The sequence below is a fragment of the Gnatocerus cornutus genome, chromosome 1 (assembly GCF_029298725.1).
Source record: "Gnatocerus cornutus isolate USDA-ARS CGAHR chromosome 1, icGnaCorn1.1, whole genome shotgun sequence".
Lineage (NCBI taxonomy): Eukaryota > Metazoa > Arthropoda > Insecta > Coleoptera > Tenebrionidae > Gnatocerus > Gnatocerus cornutus.
Window position 1 is genome coordinate 7,482,631 of NC_142233.1, and position 27,752 is coordinate 7,510,382.

General features: G+C 36.4%; 1 protein-coding gene and 1 pseudogene across 1 annotated transcript; both read left to right on the forward strand.

The window, feature by feature from the left end:
* Positions 1-22,280: 22,280 nt before the first annotated feature.
* LOC148180155 (1,5-anhydro-D-fructose reductase-like) lies at positions 22,281-23,410 on the forward strand (annotated as a pseudogene).
* A 1,515-nt stretch (positions 23,411-24,925) lies between these two features.
* Positions 24,926-26,277, forward strand: LOC148180156 (aldo-keto reductase family 1 member A1-like). The gene is made up of 5 exons (XM_088030917.1): positions 24,926-25,065; positions 25,145-25,519; positions 25,568-25,815; positions 25,865-26,122; positions 26,172-26,277. The coding sequence occupies exons 1-5, from the start codon at positions 24,994-24,996 to the stop codon at positions 26,200-26,202; spliced, it is 984 nt and encodes a 327-aa protein (XP_087887043.1). The 5' UTR covers positions 24,926-24,993; the 3' UTR covers positions 26,203-26,277.
* Positions 26,278-27,752: the final 1,475 nt, after the last annotated feature.

The following is a 27,752-nucleotide window of genomic DNA, read 5'->3' on the forward strand; positions in this document are numbered from 1 at the left end:
GTTCAGCTTTCGATGATTCTTCTTTGACTGTGGGATTTCTCTAATCCTCCGTTTTCGGGTTTTGTTGTCATTTAAGTTTCATCATAGTCGGCCTGAGTTATCAATCCGGTGTTGTTGCTACTTATTTTGGTACGGAAGTAGAACTCCTTTTAGGGATTTGACCAGATTTGATTTCTCTGTTCAAGGAATTATTAATGTGTTGCGTTAACCAGTTACGAATCCTTTAGTATTAGTTTTGTTCGGGCAGAAAAATTAGAAAATTGTATAAAAAGGGACTTTGCAATTTGCATTTTTATTATCAACGTTCTACAGTTTTTGGTGTAGAAATTTTTAAGTAAAAATTTCGTCCAGGAAAGGTTGGGATTTGTAACGTGACAATTTCGAGTTAGAAGGGAAGGCGTTAGAAAGGGTTGATTTTCGTGACCTTTTGACGCCTGTAAATTATTGGTTGCCTATTTTAGTGTAACCGCATGGCGAGTTACATTGTCCGTTACCAATTCTGTTCAATTATGTTAATAGTTACCAGTTTGTTAGGTACCAGTTCGGAGGTGACTGGAGGAATACGTTTGAGCCTCAGAATTTTAGCTGGAGGACTGCTACAAGTTCCTCGGGGTTGTCTAGGTTGCAACTCTTTAGTTTTCATCTTTGCTTCAACTTTTCTAACTTCTATTTTCTTCCTTTTCACAACCCCGTTAGCCTGCTTGGTGTTGATCGTGTCGTGGGTCGTTCTTCTTTTTGACCGCAACATCAACGGTGCTACTCTTGCTATTTTTTTTCTTCTTGCGATTGTTTATTTTGTTCATAGTGTGCGTTGAGGTCTACGATTGGTTGATGAATAATTTTCCAGCTGTTTACTTACCGTTGGCTTCGTTTTGCTACTCTTTACGATCACTTTCATTCTTTGTTTTGATTCAAATAACCCCAAATTTTCACCTGTCAAGGGGTCACCTTCTCAATGACGAAATGTGACGTAGAGCCGAAGAAGCGATAGCAGCCATTCTGGTTCCGTGGCTCTCTTGCGTTTTAGATCTCGAGGCGTACGGTGCTCCAGAGTGTTTCGGTATTTTGGAATTTGGAGTGTGACTTAGTGGCCTTTTTGGTTTGATTGGTACATTGGTATCGGGATTGGGTCACTAAGGTTCCTGGAGGCAACCGGAATTTGTTGGGTCTCGAGATCGAGTAAATCCACCACGACGTGAACCACGTGGAAAACTTTAAGGCCAATTTCCATCGTAGGCCTTCTATTTTGGTTCTAGTCTGTTCTATTCGGTGCTGTTCGCTGTTTCGTTTTTTTTTTTCCCTTTTGGTTGGGGGGTGCGAACTGGAAGTTCGAAACTGGATTGCGGCTGACCGTTTTGACCGAGCCGTACAACCTCTTCCCTGTTGGATTCGGGAAGGCTCACCAGTCGGGAGCACCTAGAGGAGAGTCGGTAGGAGGAGCTGTAGGAGTCAAGGTCAGATCGTTTTATCCACGTTTTTGTTCGAGCCATCGTGTCACCGTTTTGTTAACTAGTTCCTGTAGGAGTTTACGGCTTCACCGTAACCGTCCTTGTTAATTGTTACTTGTAATTAGTAGTTGGGGGATTACAGCTTCACTGTAATCAACCGTTTCACACTTAGTCATTTCTTTTTCTGTTTCTGTTTTTTTTTTAGTTGTACAGACGTCCTTGTAAGTCGGGACCCGGTAATTGCGAGTTTGTACGATCGAATTGTTGCGCGGATTTTCGGTGTGCCGTCGGCTTGCGCAAGCGTTCGGTCTACAGCGAATCGTCGTAAATCTAACAGCAACGATTGCCGGTGTAGAGACGACGTCTTTGTTTTTCCTGTATTTTTTTATTTAGGTTTTATTAGTGTGTTTTTTTTTAATATATTCGTTCCTGGTTAGTATTCACTTCGTTTTCTTTTTTTTTTCCGTTCGGGTAAGCTACACCGAGTACTTTGGATCCGGGTACTCGCAAGTCGTAGCCGTAGGATCCTGGCGCCCTCAAGATTGTCGGGTCGGTGAGTTTTAACGAACCCACCCAGACTGAGCTACCGGCGTAATTTTGTCACCAGCCGGCCCGAGCGACTTTAGTCGGTCAGTTTGTTTTTTTTTGCGTGACAATTTGAAGGTAAATTTTCTTCCCCTTTCTCTTCAGTTTCCTCGTCATCATTGTCATCATTATGAAGATTTTGGAAAACTTTGATTTTTTACCAGGTTACTTTAATTGAACTTGTTATTTTTATCCTGTCTAAAATGGTTCATCGCTAAAAAGCAACCAGGCAGAATATCCAAATTTTTTGAAAATTTAAAATGCACACTGAAAATGTCTTGTTTTCCCAGTCAACCATTGTCGACGCGCGTTTCGGTAGCAAGGCTGCACGTTTCTCCAAATCTGAGACGCCGATGAACCGGTGGTCAATTTTACCGAGGGCGGTCATAAATAACAAGATTTAAGAATAAGCTAATGCGGTGGTTTAGACCTTTTGTGTAGTGAGTACCCCAATTAAGTCATAAAATCACTATTTGGCTGCGGAAACTGTACATGGGTTTCAAGGCTTCAAAAAAATCGGTTTTTTTTTACTGTCTTATTTAATTCTATAACATCTCTAGAATATTGTCCTAAATGCTCAAGCTGATCCGAGTAATGGTTTTGGAGATACAGCCTTGAAAAGTTGGGCGCTCGACATCAGCTAGAATAGGCTTAGCGCGCAGGTATCACGGAGCAGCTGCTCGTCTATTGTTAGCCGTAATTCTTGTCTCTTTTTTTCAATCTCTAAGGGAAACTAATAAGAAATATTTCGGTTGATAATTTCTCATTGATTCACGAGGTTTATTTTGAGGTTATAAGTGTTCGTTATCAATTTTATTCCTTTAAAAATGCCAAAAAAAGTTACTAGAACCCTGTTAGCGCAAGGTGTTCGTAGAAAAGATAGACCTAAGAAAAAGAAATTTTCGTTTAATCAGAAAAGTCCTGAGATAAGTGGTGATTCTTTCACGAGTACGTCGGCAAAAAAATTAAAAGGCAATGATATACAGCACGTGCCCGAGGAAGCCACGCTTCAATATTCGATCATTGACTTTGCTCTGGTTTTTTCTACACTTTCGTGTATTGTGCGGTGTTCAAACATTATTAAAAGTGCAGGTGAAGATAAATTGTGTAATGGAAAAGTAGATTTTAAGCAATGCTCCAAATTCGGTCTGGGATTTAAAATTGTGGTAGAATGTGAACGATGTGATCCAAGATATATTTTATCATGTAAACAAATTGGTAAAGCGTATGAACTAAATCGGCGGTTCATTTTTGTTATGCGAATATTGGGCTTGGGTCTTGCTGGATGCAAAAAGTTTTGCGGTTTGATGGATATAAGCAGCTCCTTTTTGAATCAATCAACATACGATTTTTACATTAATAAAATACATGAATATATTGTGGCAGTTACTGAGACACTGCTCTCGTCTGCTGCTAGAGAAGAAAAGCAATTGACGAGTTTTGAAAACAACCTTGAAGATACAACAGATGTGACTGTCTCTGGTGATGGGACGTGGAAAAAGCGTGGTTTCGCATCACTTTATGGAGTCAGTTCTCTAATCGGATATTACTCAGGAAAAGTCTTGGATGTCGTTGTTAAATCTTCTTACTGTAAATTATGTGAGTCTTGGAAAAAAAAATTAGCTACGGCAGAATTTGAAGAGTGGAAAGAAGAACACATCCAAAATGATGAATGTACCGCCAATCACACTGGAGCATCTGGGAACATGGAAGTATCTTCAATTATTGAAATGTTTAAACGTTCTATTGTTAAACATGGCTTGAGATTCGTAAATTATATAGGAGATGGAGATTCCAAAACATACTCTGGTATTCTCAAAGCCAAACCTTATGGTGAAGATTTTGTTGTCAATAAGAAAGAATGCGTTGGACATGTACAGAAGAGGATGGGCACCCGGTTACGTGATTTAGTGAAGAAAACTGTTGAGGAAAAGATAGTCAAAGGCAAAAAAACTCAAAAAAAAACTCTTTCTGGCAAAGGTAAATTGACTAGTAAATTAATTGACAAGTTAACTGTATACTATGGTTTGGCGATAAGAAGAAACTGTGATTCAGTGGACAAAATGAAAAACGCGATATGGGCTACTTACAACCACTACAGTTCTACAGATAAAAACCCGCAACATCAAAATTGCCCTAAAGGTCCAGATTCGTGGTGCATCTGGCAGCGAGCATCGGCAACAAATACTCTTTCATCGTTCAAACACGATTATACTCCACTACCAGATGATGTTTTGACTGCAATGAAACCTATTTATGAAGACCTGAGTAAGGATGAGCTTTTGGAGCGGTTTGTTGGTGGTTTCACACAAAATAATAACGAAAGCTTCAATCAGTTGATCTGGAAAATTACTCCTAAAATAATTCCGGCTGGCTCCAAAATCGTTCAAATTGCTGCATTAATCGCTGCTAGTACTTTTAATGAAGGAATATCAGCATTATTATTAATTATGCACGGTATGGATTTAAAACTTGGTCGAAATTCCCACGAGTATGCCCGAAAAATTGATGAAGACCGTGTGCGCGCAGCCGAAAAAAAATCAGCTAGCGAGACTCGTGAAGCCAGGATTCGTCATAGACAAGAGCAAAAGGATGCCCTGGACATTGCAGCTGCTGCAGGTTCTTTACTTTATGGCCCAGGAATCGACGATTCAATGTAAGTGAAAAAATTTTTTTTCCACTTTTATTGTCACTTAAAACTTTAAACGCGTTTTTCTCGAAACTGTGTTTTCAAAGTCTGTTGTCAAGATTTCTCGCGAAAACTCAACCGAACATAATAACATTTTACACAGGTCTTCGAGATATAATTTACAAGGGCTTGACGAAAGAATTTTTTTTTTTTCAATTACAACTACATATTTAAAAAAAAAAGCGAAAAATTTTCACCAAAATTTGCATTTTTTTTTCTAAAAACGTCTGCCAAAAATACAATTTTCAATTTTTTGTTTTTCCTTTCCTCAATCCCTAGTTTATAGTCCTAACTAAAACACGTATTTTTTATTTTTACTTCAGATGATCCTGTAAGAAGTTCTGCTGTCAACGCGGAGGCACCTCTTTTCCGAGGGACTACCGGAAATGACGTCGTAATGGCCGAGTTTTGAATATTTTCCTTCCACAATTTCATATTATTCTTGTAAAATATGTATCTTTGTAATAATAAAAAGTTTGAATAAAATATTTCATTTTTAATATCAAAAAAAAAATTTTGAAAATAGGCCGTTTTTTGCTCGAGGAAACCCATGTAACCCCTTAATACGTATCAACGAATGCAACAATTAGTTCAGCATTTTTGGAATAGATGGCAAAAAGAATATATATCCGAACTTCAAACTCGCAGCAAATGGAAGCAGAACCATGCAATTTTACTGCAAGAAGGATCACTTGTAGTTCTTCGTGATACTGCTATGCCTCAGTGTTGGAAATTAGGTCGTATTACGAAAGTACACCCAGGACATGATGGTTGTATTCGTGTGGTGACCATAAGACTGTCAACTGGAGAGGTGATGCGACCAGTATCTCGTATCTGTGTAATCCCAAGTGATATCTAGTGTATTTATTGTTAAAATTCTTATATTTCATTATGTATTAATTTTGAAGCGCATAGCCCTTCAAGGGGGGAAATATGTTCAATTTCATGTAAATATTATAATCAACCCATGCCTTGTATTGAAACTAAGGAAAATGAGGATTCGAAAATAAACAAGCAAAACGACAACACGTTTTTTAATCTTTTGAATAAATACGACTACAGCCATTTTGACAATTACCGAAAAGAAGGTTACGTGAGTGTCCATAGACAACCCAGTTCAGTTTCGATGTGGATATCTTTACGATAAAGGTCCGTAGCAGCCACAGCATTTTTTGGCATTCTCCGTAGATGAGAATCATGTCAGTTTTCTCATCATTTGTATAAGACATTGCGACGGGTTTCTTAACTCAACCTAACAATTATTGGTCGAGCAGCTACAGCTTCGGTATAGGACAGATTAATAGAGGTAGTTCGAAGTAATAGGGCTCTAAGGGAGCAAAATTAATAATAAAGACGAAATTTAAATAAACAATGTCAAAGTGACATTCACCACCCCAAAGCAATCGTGGATTGAGCATTTTATTTCTAATTCTGGGAGTATTGAGTAGTACAGGATTTTAGTATTTTGGGTTGCGGAAATATAATTTTCAGAAGTAATTTTCTCGTGACTAGCCCTGTATGTTCGTGTATAGATACATACATATATATATTGCAAGACTAATTAGTTATCTTACAAATAGTTCGGTAGTAGAAATTTACGATATGTGTGTTGTGATTGGTATAATTCCATTCATTCAAGTATCATAAAACACATTAGGATATACATAGGGAGTTCAAAGTGGACTAAGTCCATTTGATCCAATTTAAAAATGTACATTTTTTAACTTGTTTTACTCATAATTTATTCGTATTTTTTAATTTCTTTCACTATGTAAAAAATAGTTAGTCTTCTATAAATAAACTTTTGATTGATGCAAATATTAATTAATGCAAACATTTTAATTTATGGGCTTAGTGCACTTTTCCTCTAAGCCATCCATATACAGGGTGTCCCAGAACTCATGCCTAGCCGAAAATATATCGGAAAAAGCTGTGAATGTGTAAATTGCTGAAAAAAAAATTCCAACTCTAACAAAAACTGAGAAAAGACATGACAAAGTTGACTAATCACAAGGCCGTGTGGAAATTCCTGGAGGATACACTCGCGTGTTGCTGAGAGACCGGTTTAAATTTTTTCCTTTGAATTTTGTATAAATAATCTGGTCCACTATAAACTTTACTGACGTTAGAATGACAGACTTTAAAAAATCAGTTAACTCCTTGAACTTAGTGTGCAGAAACAGGTCAGCATACTTTAGGGATTGACTAGAGGATTAAAGACCACTGGTTGACGAGCGTTGAATGACAAGTGACACGGCGGTGGGACAATTGACACAGTGGAAAGCCAAGTGGAGTGTGTGTGGAGAGTTGTTGGTTTCCTAGTTGGTGTTTGGTGTTAAAAAATATCTTAACCCGGCTTAGGATGTACTCGGGGACAGAATACCTTTAAATGTGTCCGTTAGTCCAAGGACGTGATTTTATGGAATTATTCAATATTCAGTTTACCCAAGTTGATCAGATAGTGTCTATAGATATTAAGAAACGCTCATTGTTAACGAAGTTTGATAAGATTTTTGCTCCAGGGTTAGGAACTTTCAACAAGAGTAAAGTGAGATTAAATCTAAAAGATGTAAATGTGGAACTCAGATTTATTCTGAATGAATTCTGAAAACATCGGATGAACAAGTAATTATGTGGGAATATATCGAAAAATTATTTAAATTACAGGGCGATGAGGGTGTTGACACGCCGACATATTTATTTCAAAAATAATATGATGAATGTCAAATTAGCTGTACAGATCTTGAGCAGAAGTGTTTTCGCTTCGTTGACATTAAAAAAAAGGCTTGAAGAATGAAGCGTTTAAAAACAGCACTGCAACAGCCGAATTTTGTTTAAATTTTAACATGTTCGATCTTCTAAATTGCAAAAATTGTTTTTCAAGAGATTTGTATGATGCTCGTCCGACACCCGAATCGTTCTCTAAGCTAAAAGAATATGCCGTTTATTTCGAAAATTAAATCGTAAATTTGTATGATATAAACAACATCAATATTTTAACGTCAAATCAAAAAACGGGTTTTCTGGGAATGGTCATGGGATTACAAAACATTTTCCCTTTATATAAAAAGCTGATGACTTTGGGAATAAAATATCTCTTAACATTTAAATTATTGCAAGATTACCTGGAAACTTTTTTTTGTGCCATTCGATCAAGGGGCGGGTTTAATAACAACCCCATGGCAGCACAATTTGAAAGTGCTTATAAACGCCTTTTTGTCAAGAATGAGCTTGATACGGGCAATTGTCGATTCGACAATACCACTATGTTGCATGTTTCTTCCTGATTAATCATCGATTAATCAGGGATTGTTCACCTGGAAGTGTCGAAAGTAGAGCGGCTCACAGTCCACGGTGGAGCAATCCTGATGTGACAATTAGTTGTGGATGCATCGACAGCAGAATACGGTTGCAAACCAGCGACCGTAAACCTGTTACGTTGGTTGTTATGTTGGCGAACAACAGATTTACACAACATTTTGAACATCACAGTTATAGTTAATTCAAATTAGTATTATATTAGATAGGCGTTTTTTAATAAAGAGGAGTATTGATAGAACCATGGTGGTTGTCTTTACTCACCCCCTCATCATGGTCCTTCGAGCAAACTAAGTTTATCGTCGTGGCAAATCTTGTAGTATGCAAGATTCAAGTGGGCAAAACATTGCCAAATTCCTATAGTTTCGCGAACCGGGAATGCCTGTTCGTGGAAAAATCTTGTAAAGAGTGCAAGATTCAAGTGGGCAAAACGTTGCCAAATTCCTAAAGTTTTCGCGAAACGGGAGTGGCCGTTCGTGGAAAAGTGTTTGTACCAAGGAAAGTGAGAGTGCTGCCTGACAAAATGGTAGAAACAGCTGAAGAGATTAAGTTGAAACTAGACTTAATAGACCAAGCCCGTCGGATGGAGCTGTTGAGAATTGACATTAACAGTGCAAAGACGGCAACAAACGGGTTCCGGCAGTATTCTGAAGACATCAGAACTCAATGGGAAACCATCCGAGAAAAGGAAGTGGAACTCTGCAGGTGTGCGAGGGGCAACCGGGAGTCCAAATATTTCAAAGAGGAATGGTTTGGCACGATGCGTGCAGAGTATCGTGCAGTGATGATTCATTTGGAAGAGAAGATGAAAAGTCCAAGCGGAGGTAATGGAACTTCGGGGTCAACGAGTGTGGTGCTGCCAAAGATTAAGATACCCGTGTTTGAAGGCAAATACGAAGAATGGCCCACATTCCAGGACCTATTCACGAAGATCATTCACGCAAACACAAGTCTCAGCAAGGTGGAAAAGCTGCAGTATTTGAAGACGTACGTAAGCGGTAAAGCGCTACGGGCCATTCAACATTTTGAGATTCTTGAAGACAACTACAGCAGTGCTTGGGATGAACTTCAAGAAAGGTTCAACAATAAGAGGTTGATCGTGAACAAACTAGTGAACAAGATCTTGCAACTGCCATCAATGAAGGAGGATGACGGAGCAGAAGAACTGAAGACGATGTACAACACAGTGAAAGAGTGTCTAGAAGCCATAAAGCAACAGAAGATTGAGGTTTCATCGTGGGATCCAATCATTGTTTGTGTGATGGCAAACAAGTGGAATTGGAAGACCAATGAAAGCTTTGAAGCGTCGATAGACAACCCTTTCGAAGTACAATCCTTGGAGAGTGTGCTGAAGTTCTTGATGAAAAGATTCCAGGCGGTGGAAGCAGTTCATCATCTTGCAAAGAAGTCAGAACGCGAAGACGCAACAAGCTTCAAGGAGTCTCCAACATCAAACGAGGCAAGTTGCAAATTTTGTTCTTTGTCACACGCAATTTATGCATGCCCTGAATTTAAATCGCTTGATGTTGATAAACGGTGTAACTTCGCGAGGGAACGAAAACTTTGCTACAACTGTTTGAGTCATGAATTTGGGAAGAAATGCTACTCGCAGAGTAAATGTCGCGTATGTGGGAAAACTCATCATACCCTAATGCATCGGGATGAAGAAAGACCAGTCAACCAGAAGAAAATGGAGTTAGAAAAACCAAAACTGCAATAGACGAAGGTAGCAAGCCATATCTCTCGTTGCGACGAAACGGTATTGCTGGCGACGGCATTAATCCGAGTGAAGAATGCATCTGGCAATTTCCAGTACTTACGAGCACTTGTTGATCCGGGATCGCAGTCTGCATTTGCTACGGAAGAAGCAGCCTGTCAGTTAGGACTACTGCGAACAAAGATTAGAGCAGAAGTTTCGGGGATTGGAGATGAGAAACCCAAAATTAGCAGCCAAAAAGTTCAAATTGTTTACAAAGCAAGGATGCCAGGAGCATTTGAATTATCGGCAGATGCAATTATACTACCGAAGTTAACCGAAAATACTCCGAAGCACCGGAGAGATGTCGAGGAGGACGATTGGAAAAACGTGGTCATTGCGGATCCAACGTTTCACACACCAGGTCCGATAGACCTCATTTTGGGAGCAAAGGAGTTCCGTGAGATTCTTTTAGATGGAATCAAAAAGACAGAAAATGGGTTGTTATGTCAAAATACCCAATTGGGATGGATAATATCCGGAAGCAGCTCAGTGACAAAAGCAAATGGCGATTTGATGACACGGGCTCAACAAGACCAAAATATGAACAAATTTTGGGAGAAACAAGAAGTTTTAATGGAGCAACAGCTGACAAATGAAGAAGAAATGTGTCAGAAGCTGTATGAAGAAACAACAAAACAAGACATGGATGGAAAATACGTCGTCAGAATTCCATTCAAAAGCGATGATTCTGAACTTGCGGAATCTAGGTCACGGGCGGTAGCAAGGTCACTACAACCCGAGAGACGGCTGAATAAGCAAGAAAAACAATGTGAAGATGACAAGGAGTTCAAGCGAGAACACATTGAACTAGGTCATAGCACAAGGGTCTTTAAAAAAGAGAAGGAAAAATGGCCAAACGTCACAATAGAAGCATGTTTGAATTCACGTCCACTGTGCACATTAACCGAAGAAGTTAACGATGTATCAGTGTTGACACCAGGATACTTTCTCATTGGAAAGGAGTTGGTGGGACCAACCAATCCCGTAGCGTTAGAAAGTTGTCTAACGGGAAGATGGAGAGTCATCCAAAAGATGAAAAAGGACTTTTGGAAGGCATGGACGACAGATTACCTACACCAGCTGCAACAGCGAAACAAGTGGCAGTCAGAAGTGGAAAATTTGAAGCCAGGAGATGTCGTCTTAGTGAAGGAAGATAACATCTCTGCCAGTAAGTGGCCGTTGGCGAAAATTGAACAAGTTCATAAGGGACAAGAAGGAGTAGTAAGGGTCGTGACAATTCGAAGAGCGTCCGGACTGGAAGCAAAACGTCTAATTCACAAGTTGGTGAAGATTCCAACAGGAGACCAAAGGGATCAAGGCCGCAGTACTCAACCTTTAATGCCACGACTGAGACAACATTCTGCTGGAGAGGTCCACAACCCATTTCGTCGCCCTCGCCAATATGATTAATCATCGATTAATCAGGGATTGTTCACCTGAAAGTGTCGAAAGTAGAGCGGCTCACAGTCCACGGTGGAGCAATCCTGATGTGACAATTAGTTGTGGATGCATCGACAGCAGAATACGGTTGCAAACCAGCGACCGTAAACCAGTTACGTTGGTTGTTATGTTGGCGAACAACAGATTTACACAACATTTTGAACATCACAGTTATAATTAATTCAAATTAGTATTATATTAGATAGGCGTTTTTTAATAAAGAGGAGTATTGATAGAACCATGGTGGTTGTCTTTACTCACCCCCTCATCACTTCCAATAATACCAAAAAAAGCAATCTCTTGATTAGAGAGAGTCAATTGATTTTTCTATAAATTACAATAATGATTTAATAAAACTTTCACCATTTGTTGAAAATGTCGTGAAATACGAGGATAAATTGAAAAGTCTCCGGCCTTACTCAGATAATGTACAAATTTGCCCGATGTTTTTATGGCGTTATATTGTTTGAACATTTATCTGTCTGGCTGTGGATTAACAACAATTGCTATCAAATAATAACTGTTTGACAGGCTGTCAAAGTTGCTAAAGTTTTGTAAGTTGCAACAATGGAACCAGTTGAAATTCGAGCGGTTATTAAATATTTTCATATTAAGGGTTTATGCCCGAAAGAAATTAAAACTGAGCTTGATGGTACATTACGTGAATCTTCTCCTTCGTACTCCACGGTTAAAACATGGGTTGCGGACTTTAAACGTGGCCGCAAAAGCACAGAAGATGCGCCGCGGTCAGGAAGACCAAAAACAGCCACTACGACAGAAATTGTTGAAAAAGTCCATAAAGTTGTATTGAATGACCGGCGATTGAAGTTGATAGAGATAGCGGATACTGTGGGTATTTCAACAGAACGGACATATTATATCCTAACCTGGGTTTTGGAGATGAGAAAATTATCCGCGCGATGGGTGCCGCGACTGCTTACACTGGAGCAAAAGCTGACGCGCAAAACTGTTTCAAAAGAGTGTTTGGACTTGTTTAAACGCAATAGAGTGGATTTTTTGCGACGATTTGTCACAATGGATGAGACGTGGATTCACCACTATACACCAGAAACGAAGCAGCAATCGAAACAATAGACTGCTAAAGGAGAACCTGCTCCGAAAAAGGCCAAAACAGTTCCATCGGCTGGAAAATATATAATATATATTTAATTTTTACATGCATCGCTTATTTGTAGAAGTAAATAATACAACGTATACCCTCGACGTAAATGAGGAAATCTTCAATGATTTAAATAATGGCAAGATTATGCAGATACCTTTTACCTACATAAATGCATAGCACCTATTTTTTTTAAATTCCGCCAGGTACAATATCGATACATCAATATGTTCTCCAACTAATGGAGGCTGATTTATTTACCAAAGAAGATATAAAATTATTGAAATTCTCCACGACAATATAATCTTGTAAGTACCACAAAATTATTTGATTTTACAATAATGCGTTATCCCTTTAGTAAAGACGAACAAATACCAGATGCCTGCAATAGTGATACTGAAGAAGGGAGATCATAAGAGTGTAGTAAGTTGAAACGAAATGGGTATAGTTATGATGATAATTGCTTTATCATATTCAAGGTGTATGGAATAAAGGAGCTACCAAACTTGTGCATGATAAGTACGAGCAATATTTATCAAACGTAGGCCCAATAAAGAAATTAAAGAAAATAAAAACATGTGGCAGAAAATCGCAGATGATATTGAAGAGATTTTAAATACAGAGAAAACAGGGACACAGTGTGAAAACCGATTCAAATAGGAAAAAAAAAGTTACCGATAGTAACAAAAGAACAGGTGAACCGCCGACCCAATGCAAGTATGAGGATGAACTGGAAAAATTACATGCTATAGATGATAGTATTGCGCCAGAAGTCCTATGTATAATTGCTAACAAGCTAACAAACCATCCCAAAAGTAATCCAATAGTGGATGCATTGTCTAAAATTCATCAAGAAAAAGAAGAAAAAAGACAGCAGATAATTGGAAAAATTAAGTTTACTGCGTGAAATTAGTAATACAGTTTATTGGAAATAACAAATTTTTATTAATTCGTTTTATATTTTGCAGCAGAGAAAATGTGCAAGAATTAATGCATTTGGCTTAATGTGCCATGATCCAAAATTTCTAGAACTATTGTTTTGTTTTAAAACGTTTATTTGAAATACCAGCAATGTTTGTTTTGTTTTATTTTAAAATGTTTATTTGACCGTACTTAATGGTTTTAAGTTAAAAACAGTTTTTATAAAATATAGTTTAATTAGATAAATCTTTATATTCTCAAAACATGGTATCTTTTACATTTTATTCACATTATACTGCATGGAGATTTAATTTCCTAATTGTGCACAAATTTGATCACGCATTTTGCGGATACGCCTGTAAAAGCATCAATAAAACGCTTTCTACGATCACAGATGCCTTGTAAGGTTATTGCAGTTTGATGATGCCTGTTAACGTAAGTACTTTTGATTTTATGGGCAGAGGTACCGACTGATATGCCTATCACATTTGGAAATCCTGATACCTCCTGAAACAATGCTGCGCTAGCGGCCTTGTCAGCATCATCTTGAGGAAATTTAATTATATCTTTGCTAATTGATAATAGTATACTTCATTTCAGACCGAGGTCCAAATGTCAAACCTGGCCCGAAATTTGGGACTGTACCAAAAAATTGTGTGGAGAAGTGTACTTTATAGGGACATTTTTATAAACCAAAAGTTGCCGACCTTGTCTGCCATCACTTTGACAGCACCGTCATAATTTGTTGTTTCGTTGATGAATGCGTTTTCAGTTCACTTTTTGAAAACCAGCAACTTCAGCAATTCTAATTAATAGGTTAATGTAAATAAATCCCTTCGCCAAGTTCGCACCGTTCGCACAAACTGACAGATTTCTGGATTTGACAATGTCATCCCCCTCTACCTCATTACATTCCAGGTGGCACCAACTCTTCCAAAATTTCCTAGCAATGTACAATATACTGCTCACTCATATATACTCGTTGACACTAAAATGGGGGCCTCGCTATCCATTGAAATAAGGTATATACAGGGTGTCTCGCATAAGGTTAGCTTCCTGAAAATGTGAGATTTGTGAGTTTATAAGGAACAAAAAATATATACAGGGTCTATCAGAACTGGCGGACCAAAATCATCCCATGGATAAATGATCTTCTGCAGATAAAGAGAAAATTGTTTAAAAAAAATCCATTCTTGTTGGCTTTTAAAATAAGAACGGTTTTAATTGACCAATCGTGTTGTAGATGTAAAATTACCTTAAAACATATATTTTTTACCATAGAAACCTATTTAATTGTTGCAAAAAATAATTGACTGTTATGTCATAACAAAGTATTTCTGACAATTAGACAGTCATTCCAAACGTTGATTTGTGGTTTCATTGTATTTAATAATTAATTATGTTTACCCCGGAAGAATATTTTGATATGGTCTTGTTGTATGGAGAGTGTAATCGCAGTGCAACAGCTACTATCCAGCAATACGCACTTCGTTTTCCAAATAGGGAACAGCCTAGCCGAAATGTTATTTTAAGATTAGTACAGAGAGGAAGAGAATCTGGTAATTTAAAAGTATGCAGAAGGGAGGTTGGGGGTGCCCCAAGAACTGCGAGAACCGTGGACAACGAGGAAGCGGTTATTGAGATTTTTGAAGAGGAACCTGAAACGAGCATTAGTATTGTGGCCAGAAATCTTGAAATGTCCACCTCTTCTGTTCAACGTATTCTTAAAGACGAACGAATGCACCCATTTCATTATACTAAAGTGCAATGTCTTACGCCGGAAGATTATCCTCTAAGAGTGGAGTTTTGTACTTGGCTTCTGCGGGAACATGAAGCAAATGAGAACTTCGTCAAAAGCATATTGTTTACAGACGAATCTTGCTTTCAAAAAGATGGATTTTTCAATCAAAGAAATTTTCATGTTTGGGGGCGAGATAATCCGCACGTCTTCAGGCAAAGTAATCCCCAGCAAAGATTTTCTGTCAATCTTTGGGCTGGAATTTTTGGGAACGCCATAGTAAATTGTTTTGAGAACAAGTTATACGCAATTATAAAACATCACATTCTTTCAGGTTGGCCCGTACGAATTTCCCGCCAGACTCAACGGCCAAATTTATACAAATTTTTTAGTTGATGATTTGGACATGCTGCTAGACAATATTCCTCTACAAAGATTAAGAAATGTTGACATTAACAATATTTGGTTCCAATATGATGGATGCCCAGCACATTTTGCAAATGTAACTAGGAACCATTTAGATGTTAGATTTCCTAATGCATGGCTAGGCCGCGGAGGCCCAAGACGTTGGCCCCCCAGGTCGCCAGACCTTACGCCCTTAGATTTTTTCCTTTGGGGACACGTCAAGAATTTGGTGTACCGAAATATGCCTGAAAATATTAACGTGTTAAGAAACCGCATTCAAGAAGCATTTGCTTCAATAACAGCTGAAATGGTCAGTAATGATAGGGCAAGTCTACTGAGAAGAGCTGCTCTGTGCATTCAAGTGGAAGGAAGAAATTTTGAACATTTACTTTAAAAACTATTTACCTATTTTTTCAAATTTATACCGCCAATTCATTCATTTTTGTTATTTCTGTATTCATTTACTAATCTGTTTTTCGGATTCTGTTAATTTTAAAGTTTGAGTTTATTATTTCATTTTGTTGGTCTTAAAATAAACTTGGCAATTTTTATGAGAAGACGTCACCTAAAAAATTACGTCAGTGTAACAACAATGCAAAAATATTTAAGATGCATCCATAGTTACAAATAAAGCAGGAAAAGCTAATTTTCAGGTAACTTAACATCAGCAACACGATTGGTTAGTTTAAATTGTTCATTTTCTGATCACTATTAAAGATGGATTTTTTTAAACATTTTTCCAATTATTCCCAGAAGATTGTGAATACATCGTTTCATTTTGGTCCGCTAGTTCTGATAGACCCTGTATATGATCTGGGTCTAAACTGAATAATAAGCGAAAAAAAGGCATTTTTGTAAATTGAAATTTTGGGACCACTGATATAAGATCTACAATTAAGCAACTACAATGAGACCGTTAATTTTCTATAGCAACACTAAATTGTCAATTTTGACTTTTGTCACATATTTAAAAATGTTTTCTGCTGCGAAATATTCTGATATGCTTCTGTTATATGGAGAATGCAGATGTAATGCTGCTAAAACCGCCCGCGCCCGCCTGTACAATCAGCGTTTTCCTGAAAGAGTGGCTCTCCACAGAGATACGCATTGAATCGTCTACGTACTACATGTACGATATTACCATCGCGCCATCGGGAAAGCTATCATATGCTTGAAGTTTTGGAAGCAGAAGATGCAATACTTCAACTTGTTGAAGAAGAAGCAGTGATCAGCACTCGTGAAACCGAAAGGCGAATTGCAAACGTTTCGCGAACAACTGCATGGCGTATTATCTGAGAGCAACAACTCCATCCGTTTCATTACTCTCGTGTGCAAGCTTTGGAACTAGAAGATTACCCTAAAAGGGTTCAATTTTGCGAGTGGCTGCTTAAAAAAAGCACAAAACGACCCAAATTTTGCTGACAGATCCAACAATACCTTATAACCATAGAAACAAAATTAGTAAATGTCCAAGGATGAATTTCATTATTACAGAGAGGTTCCCAAAAGTTGTACTTTTTGGAGTGCTTTTTATAAATGTCTTCAAAACGCAATTTGCCATTAGAGTTTTTTAATCCTAAACCCTTCAACTTTCTCTGTTTAAGGAAGATAACCTTATGCGAGACACCGTGTATTATGAAACGCGTTTCATAATGAACATTTTGCCGCACGCGCGTGATTAGTAGTAAGTGCGGCAAAATGCATTATGAACAAGTATTATACGATATTTTTTCTATTTCGTCCCATTTTAAACTTGATTTAGAAATCTAGGGTAGTTGGCATTTGCAAAATGTTTGGGAAAAAAAATCAAAGTAGGCGGCAGTGCAATTTAATTTCAATCGAACTGTCAAGTGAAGACGCTTGGGACGCTTGTTTGTGTGAATAAAAGTACAATATTTCGGTTAGTTCATTCGAAATGAGTGGTCAAGATGAAAATTTTGCCTTGTACGCCGCCAGAAGTACAAGCATTGGCGGCTAAGTCAGCTAATAATTTGCTCCCGCCGAAATCACGGCAAGTTTACGAGAAGAAATTCGCCGATTTTGAGGGATGGTGCCAAACTTATTGCGTCACAACAATTTCCGAAACCGCATTGTTGGCTTATTTTGAAATATGTACAACGCCAAAAATACAAAGCGTCGACATTATGGTGTTTATACTCTCAGTTGAGATCGTGTCTGAGTATTTTCAAAAACGTCAGTATTTCGAAATATTACAAACTGCAAACTTTATTGAAACGAACCTCCGAAGGATATGCACCGAAGAAATCAAAGGTGCTAGGAGAGTACGACATTTAAAAGTTCTTGTCTGAAGCTGAGGATAAAGCATACCTCACCATGAAAGTAAGTATCTACAACTGTGAGTCGAACAGTGCCTTTCAGGTCATTTTGATAATGGGGTACAATGGGACCTGCAGAAGAGATGGACTAACAAAAATGGCCACAGATGATATTATATTGTGTGATTCATTAAATTTCCATTCGCACTTGGTTCTGAGAAAAAAAATCATGTCGTAACTAACACCATTACAGTAGTTTCGACTTAATAATTGCGAGATTTGCTAGTTATCGAACAAGAAGTCAACGCACGTCCAAAATACACGGCCTACCTAGAATGGAAATTTAATGAATCACACGATATATAGAAATGATGCGACTGTTGTGTCCATTCCCAAAACAAAGAACGATGTCCCACGAGAATTCATCATTACTGTCAAAAAGTGGATAACGTTGGTAAAAAGATATGCTGCCCTTCCTCCTAAAAATACCCCACACAAACGCTTTTTCGTGACTTACAGGAACGGGCATTATATAAATAATCCAACTGGGATCAATACAATGGGAAAAGTCTCTAGAAACATTGCCGTCTTTTTAAGTTTACCTCAATCGTAACTTTTCACTGGCCACTGTTTTCGGAGATCAAGTGCAACCCAATTGGCCAACCATGGTGGAGACTTGCTGACTCTCAAACGCCATGGGGGTTGGAAGTCTTCTGCAGTGGCAGAAGGCTATGTCGAAGGCACCCTAAAGAAAAAAAAAGAGATTGCCGAGATTCTGAAACCGCAACCTATTCAACCGATCCAACCTATGGAGTTGCCAAATTGTTCCAACGTTCCTGAAGTGCACCAACATAGACCATAAATACAAGTCCTACAAATGTTCAACACAATATTATAAACTGGTCTAGCTATTCACTCCAAAGACAACTCGAATGTTATTGTTAATGTTTATAATAATTGTATTTTCTATGGTAATAAATAAATATTTCCACATTTTGAGTAAAGTCTTGAAGGCCTAATAGAGAGAACTAAAGTCGCACAAACGCTTATGTCACATTATGAGGTATTACGAAGTTGTTTTGGTCTTTTTAAAGTATCCAAATCCAATTTCAGTCAACTTGACAGGTGTGACGTTTTGAGGTTACCGGCGCGTAAGGGAGCTAAGAGCGAAGATGTTGATCATGATCATGATGGTTCTCTTGCGAACAAGTATCATTACATCCAAAAAGTTTTTCTCCGATGAATTAAGCCAAGTACAACAAGAAATAATCTTGTATTGATCGATTTATCAATGTTTATCAAAACCAAAATTGTGAACGTTGACGGCAGGTTGACAGTTTGCCTGCTGCAAACCTAACGCGTATCGAAATATCTTCATTATGAACGCGAAATAGAAAATATCCATTTCGATACGGAATGTTAGAATTGTTCCCATAGCAACTTGGGTATGTTTAAAATACAAATTAGGAAAAAGATATTCCATCACTCTTTGACGCATTGCACAAAACGTAGAAAAACTAATATCGAAAAGTTGGGAGACTTCCCGAATTACACATTTGTTGCCAGCAAATCAGCAAAAAGGAGAGCATGTGTTTTTCAGCAGATTCAGTTTTTTTCCCCATCCTTATTTAAATCCTTTTTGGGGTATGACGCTGAGCTTTGAAATGGTCAACGAGTTTACAGCAGGTCCGCTCGAGTCATTGTAAAATTTTGTCGAAACTGCAATAAATAACACCATTTCAAATGGCACTTTTTGGTTATATGATATCCATTATTGATTTACCTCTAAAACCAATCGCTGTAATTATATACCACCTTTTCTATAAAATTGACTACTTTCAGGTTTATTTCATTTTCCAATAGAAATGATAACAACACCAAGTTGTTCGTCAGAATCTGACGATTCGTCCTACGAGGATAACAATTCGGCCATGAATTGTAATTTGAAGTAATATTTTGGTAGGCCGCCATATTTGCACTCAACCTGCTGCACCGTCTTTAAACACGGTGTAGAAAAATGTGCACTCATGTGTACTGGCTGAATGCCTTTTCTTGAAACGAACATAGGACACTCCTTCGGTGTTGAACCCGCACAAGCAATCGGACAGACAAGTTGCACTCCAGTGCCAATGAATCGAAAACGCCATTAAATAAACGGGGGCTGTCATTCTTTGATTCCACAAATTCAAACAACCGACTTTTGTTCATGTGGCCCTAATTGAATAAAAGTTTTGTAATGTATTATGTACTTACGGTTAAAACATGTGGTTAACCAAACATGTCCTGGAATCTTCTGTTCCTCCTTGCTGCTAACATTATCTTCATCACTATGAACGTTCACTAAATCTCCATAAACACAATTCATTCCTTTAGTTTGTTTAAATGTTTTTGCAGTAAAATTGGGTGTCGAGCGGTGCCGACATCACAACAAATAAAAACATGAAAGCAAAGAACCATAACCTCACATCATAACGCAGTTTGGGGAACTGGTTAACATGCCGATGGAGTGCGGGCACTACCGCCTGTAAAGTATGCAACCTCCCACTCTGGAGGAACAACAAACTCTAAAAATCGCAAGAAAAAGTTACAAGCGTTTGTCGCTTGACGATGAAAATTAAAATAAAATTGAAATATGTACATATTAGATGAAAAAAATAACACAATGCTTTGTACTTTAAATGAATAAGCTTTTATCTTCCTTAATTTTAGAAGAAAGAATTTGGAAATGATTGTCCACGAGTTTTTGAATAAAGTGAACTTTTCCTTGGTGTTGAACATCTTCGATTTTTAAAAAAAGTTGCTTAGAATACATTCCTTACAAAATTTCAACTTAAAATTCTTATTTCCATTTTTTTTTAATTATTAAAATTTTTTAATTTGATCGTTAATTATTATAGATCATGAAATATTATTATTTTGTTCATTTCTGCTAAATAAATGATTTTGTTTATTTTTTAGTTCGCATAAAATTATACTTAATGGGAACTCAAAATTTAAAGTTGAAAGTGGTTCAAAATTGTGTAAGAGAGCATAGACGACATTGTATGTACTAAAGAATTCATGGCTCATTTTGGTTCGCCAATTTTTATTATTTATTACTGCTTAAAAGAACTGTATATGATAAAATAAAAATTGGAATTTTTTTGTTTAAAAACTCATTTGGTATAAATTAATTAAAATTCGATTCTAAGCAACTTTTCTTAGAATAATACCTAACTTTTAGAGATATTCCTAACGCGGATTAAATTACAAGAATATAACTTTATTAAAAAAATTCTACTAGTTTGAATTTGCCATATCTGATGTTTTTAGTATCGTCATGGATTTTGCAAGTTGCAAGTTGCATATAAGTATCCCTAAAAAAGAAATTTACGATTTTATCAAAATTTAACAAAATATGCCAAAAATTAATAGAGATAGCAGTTTGTATTCTGGCTGAAATTAAACATTTGCTATTCACTGATCAAAATTATCACTAAGGAAATACATTTTAAGAAGTTGCAACCCAACTACAATACAAAAAATGATTAAATACTGCGTCTAAACCACTATTTCAATCGTATTTAAATGGACCGGCAGAGTTTGTTGATCCTCCAGAGTGGGAGGTTGCATATTTTACAGGTGGTAGTGCACGCACTCCATAACGGTAACATTCACTTAAGGCCATGATAAACGTTTCGCACAACTCAGTTTTCAGATCTTGTCATATATCTGTCAAGAAATACGGGACTCGCAGTTTTTATAACAGTTATGTGTTTGGATAGAACGGTTTTGGGCGTAAAAATCTACAAAGGGGTAATTTACAAGCAGATTTCTCTTGTGATCCCAAAATATGGTATTTGACACTGTTTGCAATGTCCACTCTTAACTTTTCGGCAGCAATAAAAATATTATTCCTTTTTTTTCAAACCATACAAAATTGCTAAACTGCAAATGAATTTTCCTAAGAAGGAAATTGTAAATTTTACCTGGAAACCTGGAAAAATTAGAAACTGCATAAGTTTCACTGCCCGTCATAATTTTAAAAAGTATCTTGATAAACCATGAGATTCCTCATAAGAGAAAAACGGTTAACATAGCCTTAAGCAAAAATTTACCGGCGTCGGCAAAAGACCTGTTATGATCTCATTCTAATTTAATTATACAGGGTGTACCCGAATAAAGTGCAAAGATTTTAACCCCAATATCAGACCATCCAATCTGACATGAAGGCAAAATTGCACGTTGTGAAATGTCACCGTTTCCGAGAAAAAAGTGATTAAAGTTTTATGCAGAAAAGGCAGGGCGCCACTGCATTTGGTTCCAATGTCAAGTTCAGTCAAGGCCATCGATAAGTTGGGAATAAGAACGCTAATAAACAAGTGGTAAAAAAATGTTTTTTTCTGAAAACGGAGCGAAAGTATTATAGATAATAATAATCAATAAATATAAGTAATGTTGTGCAATAGATTGCAATCTTGTCAAATATTTTTTCATCACAAATTTTATCTTATTGTTAGTTAGGTGGATATAAAACCGATACCTGGCTCAAGTGTTATATAACTTTTTCTATTTTAAAATGGAGTGTCTTACTGATGGAATATGGCATCCAAAATTTGTCTTACATTTTTAAGAGGTCAAAAAATGCCGGCTCTGGGTATTGTAACTTGGGAGGTTAGTCAAAATTGTACTTTTTGTTTAATTGTCGATTTACAATACTATTAATGGAATAAAAAGAAGTTGAAACAGCCATCAATACAGCCCTGGAATTGGGATATCGCCACATCGACACAGCGTTTTTCTATGGAAATGAACAAACCATCGGTCGAGTGTTAAAAGAATGGATAATTTCAGGAAAACTCCAAAGAGAAGATTTATTCATTACTACAAAACTACCGCATTTCGGGCTCCATCTAGACAAAGTTGAATCCTTTATAAAGAAATCCTTAGAAAATTTGCAGTTAGACTACGTCGATTTGTATTTAGTCCATACGCCCATTGGTATGACATTTGGAAACGGTAAAATTGCGTTAGAAGGAAAAACAGACCACGTTGGCATCTGGCAAAAAATGGAAGAACAAGTTCGGGAGGACGCGCCAAAAATATCAGTCTATCAAACTACAACATTTCTTAAATCACCACCGTGTTAGAATCCGCAAAAATAAAACCAGCGTGCGTACAAGTCGAACTCCATGTTTATTTACAACAGAAAGAACTCGTCAACTTTTGTAAAAAAAAATAGAATTGCTCTCGTCGCATACTCTCCTTTAGGTAAACCGAATATGAAAAACGTTCTAGAAAAGTTGGCACAAAAGTAAGTTTTTATCGCTGTCTTCTCTAATTAATCGTTTATTTTCAGACGTGACCTCCCAAACCTTCTCGGTGACCCAACACTTTGCGAAATTGCTAAAAAACATTCAAAAACGCCAGCGCAAGTTGCTCTGAGGTTTCTTCTTCAAATTGGCGTTGCTGCTATACCAAAAAGTGTTACACCGAGTCGCATTCAAGAAAATATTAATGTTTTTGACTTTGAGCTGGATGATGAGGACATGAAAAGTTTGTATGAGTAAGAAATGGGAGAGTCGGCGCGGTTGTTAAACATGACCGCCATGCCCGGGTAATTATTATAGTTAGTTAAGAATTGAGTTTTTTATGTTTTTTTTTTCAGGATTGAAAATCATCCAGATTATCCGTTCAAATAATATTTTTTGTAAGATGAATCAGAGTCGTTGTGCAACTTCCTATAATTAAATAAAATTTTGTTAGGTTTTATACTTTTTTTATTGCAGAAACCCTTGAACGCTATCTAGTGATACTAATAAACTAATAAGGTAATACTTAGATATCCCCATTTCAGTTTTAATCCTATATTTTCTTGTCAAAACCACTTGTGAAGATGCCACGTTAAGAAGCAAAATACTTAAAAAATCGTCATCGGTTGAATTTTCTGCTTAAAATGATAATAATTTTTGAGGATAGAAAAAACCTATTATTTGTGTGAAAATTAGATAATCCGTTCAAATTTATCTAAGTGAAATCATTATAACATTAGAAATAACATAACATTGCGCAATGTATAGCAATATTATCAGACAGCAGAACTTCTTATCATAATTATAACGACATCTATTTTAGTAGTATAGATAATGGCTTAAATTAAAAACTGTTGAAGAGTTTTTTTTCATGATTGTTGATCATCCAAAACTTTTATTACCTTCGTTAATAAACTAATAAAAAATCTGCAATTGCTAAGACTCCTCTGTATTCTTCGTTGTATAATCTGCTAATATTACGTAATCAAATAATTATCTAATCGTAATTGTTCAATAAAAGATTCGTATTTGTTCAGATGTCTGAAGCCCAACCCTATACAAAACTTAAAGTTTTCACATATTTTTTGTGCTAAATTGGAGTGCACCTTTTTATTATAAATTATTATTAGAATCTATTGCGAACTCTAGAAATCTTAGGTATACACAAAATAGTTATTTATTTAGTCAGTGGGATAAAGGCATTATTAAAATACGAATGCGACAATTGCGCATACGAGGGCGTTAGCGTAAGAACATGAGTATTTTAATGGCCGTTAGCCCACGTATTAAATACAATTTTTTATCTGCGACTGATCTACAACTGTTAAAAGCAAAAAAATAATTAAAAACAGATCCTTTTTATTTCGATCAAGTTTAGATCAAAGAAGCATGTTTTCCGACGTCATGAAAACGAGAAAATTTGTAATTAACAATTTTGCAAAAGTGCAGTTTTTTGCAATTCGTCTTGTTTTATCATAATGAGTGAGTGTGAAGTTCTTCCATCAGACGTAGAAGAAGCCGCAACAAATGTAGTTTTATCACTTCTACCAGACAATTAAGTATGAACAAGCGTATGGTCGTTTACGCGAATGGTGCAATAGGAAGAAAATTCAGAACGAGACGAATGAGAAAGTAGTGGGCGTATGCAAACATGTTGTTGTTAATGTGTACAATAAGAAATGTAAATAGTTCTAAATATTTATTTTTTAAAAAAAGTTTTCATGGTAATTTGTCTAAAAAGTCCAAACGTTCTTATCCCACTGCGTGTGGTAATAAAGCTCTTATCCCACTAAAAATGAGTGGGATAAGTGACAATTACCTTACAGTCGCAGATAAAAGTAATTAAACTTGATTCTGGTGAGTTGCGCAGAGTAATAGGTATAAACATTACACTGCATATTTTTATCTGCTCTAGAACAAGTTTATTTGAGTATTTAAGCAACATACTCTACAACCATTTTCATAACCAAGCGAATTCTCAAATTAAGCGTTTAAAATCCATCATGGCATCAAAAATGTTTCTTACACTTCCGGGAGGCCAAAAAATGCCCGCTCTGGGTATTGGAACCTTTGAAGTGAGTTAAAAATAAATTAGTTAAGTTAAGAAAAAACAGTTATTCCGTAGACGTAAACTAATTTTAATTTTCTTGAAAGGCCAAAGATGATAAAGAAATAGAAATCGCCATCAATACAGCCCTGGAATTGGGATACCGTCACATCGACACAGCCTATGGCTATGACAATGAAAAAGCCATAGGTAAAGTCCTGAATCAATGGTTGTCATCCGGAAAAATCAAGCGAGAAGAATTATTTATTACAACAAAACTACCCCCAATGGGAGTTCACCCCGACCGTGTCGAGTTGTTCATGAAACAATCTCTAGAAAATTTACAGCTTGATTATGTCGACTTGTATTTGATTCACATTCCCATCGGTTTCAAATATGTAGAAGGACATGAAAAACTTTTTGTTTTGCAAGACGGAACAATGTTGCTCGAAGGAAAAACCGACCACGTTGGAATTTGGAAGGTACGCTTCAAACTATACTTTTTATTGTCTCTAAACTTATTATTCCAGAAAATGGAGGAACAAGTTCGAGCAGGACGCGCAAAAAACATCGGTTTATCTAACTACAACATTTCCCAAATTTCCACTGTTTTACAGTCGGCTAAAATTAAACCAGCGAACTTACAAGTTGAACTCCACATTTTCTTACAGCAACATGAGCTGGTTGATTTTTGTAAAAAGAATGATATAACTGTCGTTGCGTACTGTCCATTGGCGAATCCCAATTTGCAACAAAGTTTAAAAAGGATGGGACAAGAGTAAGTTCGTTTTATCGTATCGAACAAAAATCCATTGTTTTTTTCACAGACGTGAGTTACCTAATCTTCTTGCACACCCAACACTCAACAAAATTGCGGAAAAATATGCAAAAACTCCGGCCCAAATAGCTCTGCGATTTTTGCTTCAAATTGGAGTCTCTGCCATTCCGAAGAGTGTAACACCAAAACGTATTGCAGAAAATATCGATCTTTTCGACTTTGAAATAAACGAGGAAGATATGGCAACTCTTCGTGGGTTGGAAATGGGAGAGTCCGGACGATTGGTCAACATGACTGTGATTGCAGGGTTCGTACATTTATTGCCACGAGGTAATTGGTCTAATTTGTTTTTACAGGATTGCGAAGCATCCAGACTACCCATATTAAATAATTCTAGCATAAGTGCATGGCTTGTTTTGTATTCTCCATAATTTTTAAAATAAAAACGTTTCGTTTATATAATTTCTTAAGTTTTTATCGCATTTTTCCTTGTTTATGTTTTTAAATTCTGCGAATATTTATAAAAAAAAAGTAAATAAATTAAGAAATCCAAGAAATCCGAAAACGCTATTACAGTCAAAAATAGCATAAATTCAAATTCTTGCTTATGAAACGACTGATGAACTGATAAACCTTAAGGGCCCCACAAACCTTGTTCTTGCACGACGCTTTTGAACGACGGTTTCGACTGTTAGAACGATCGGTCGGAAAAACCGAAGTCTGTGGGCAAAAACCGTGTTTCAAAATATGAGAAATCTTTGAAATCCGTCCGTCTTCGTTCTATCGGTTCGGCTAAACACGAGGTGTCTTAATTAATTTCTAATCTAATTAATAACTAAATATTTGCTTTTATTTTAAATTTGTAATGAGTTATTATTAAAACTTTCTAATAAATCTAATTAAACAATTATTTAATTAATGGTCTAATCGATTTAATTTATGTAATTAATTTACAATTTCACGTTTGGTATCTAATTAATATCCCATCAAAAAGCAATTGAAAAGTTATTAGGCCAATTAATCGACTTTTGATTGGCCTTTATTTGACCTTTGATTAATCACTATTAGGCCCCCTTACTACAAAGCTCATTTTACATTTTCCGAAATTTTTTTATTCTATTTTTTATAATTTGTTACATTTCACTTTATTTAATTTAATAAATAAATCTCGTTAACCTAAAGTAAAAGAAATCAACGCTTTTTGAAATTATAATAGCACAGCTCAACAAAAAAATTTTTTTTTGTTGCCCTGAATATCTCTGCGGATTTCAAGACCATAGTTTTCGAATATATTTTTAAAAGTACTAATTTAGCTCTGGTTTTTATGATTTTGGCGTATTTTATATTTTTAATAATTTAGACTTTGAGTCGGCTCTTCAGAACACGAATTATAATAAACTGTTCATTATCATGTTAAAATTCGCTTTTATGTACGCCACGTGACCAACAAAAGTTGGAATGCTTCAAGATTTTCAGTAAATAAGGGCATAAAAAATATAAAAGACGCGCTTATAAAATGCGTTTCATTAAAGTTTAACATAAGTTTTATAAATTTTTTTCTACTTCAACTTCTTTGTACATTAATTAACCATTTAAACAAAACAATTTGTACTAATTTCCAAAAAAAAATTATTTGAGAATATACTTGCTATTTCTTTCTCAATTTTACAGATTTTTAGTAAAATATGAAAATCAAGATTGAAAAAAAATCAGAGCCAATTTTCCAAAACCATTCAAATCAATTCAAAAAATCACTTTTGACCAGTGTAATTGATATTTTCTGGAATTTTTTAAAAACATGTAGGAAACCACCGCGCCGCTACTGACAACACTATGATTCTGTTTATCGCTTCAAAAACGACCAAAAATTACAGAAAGTGTGTGGCACCGTCCGGCTTCGTTCTTCGTTCCAACAGTTTGACCCAACGTTCAAAAAC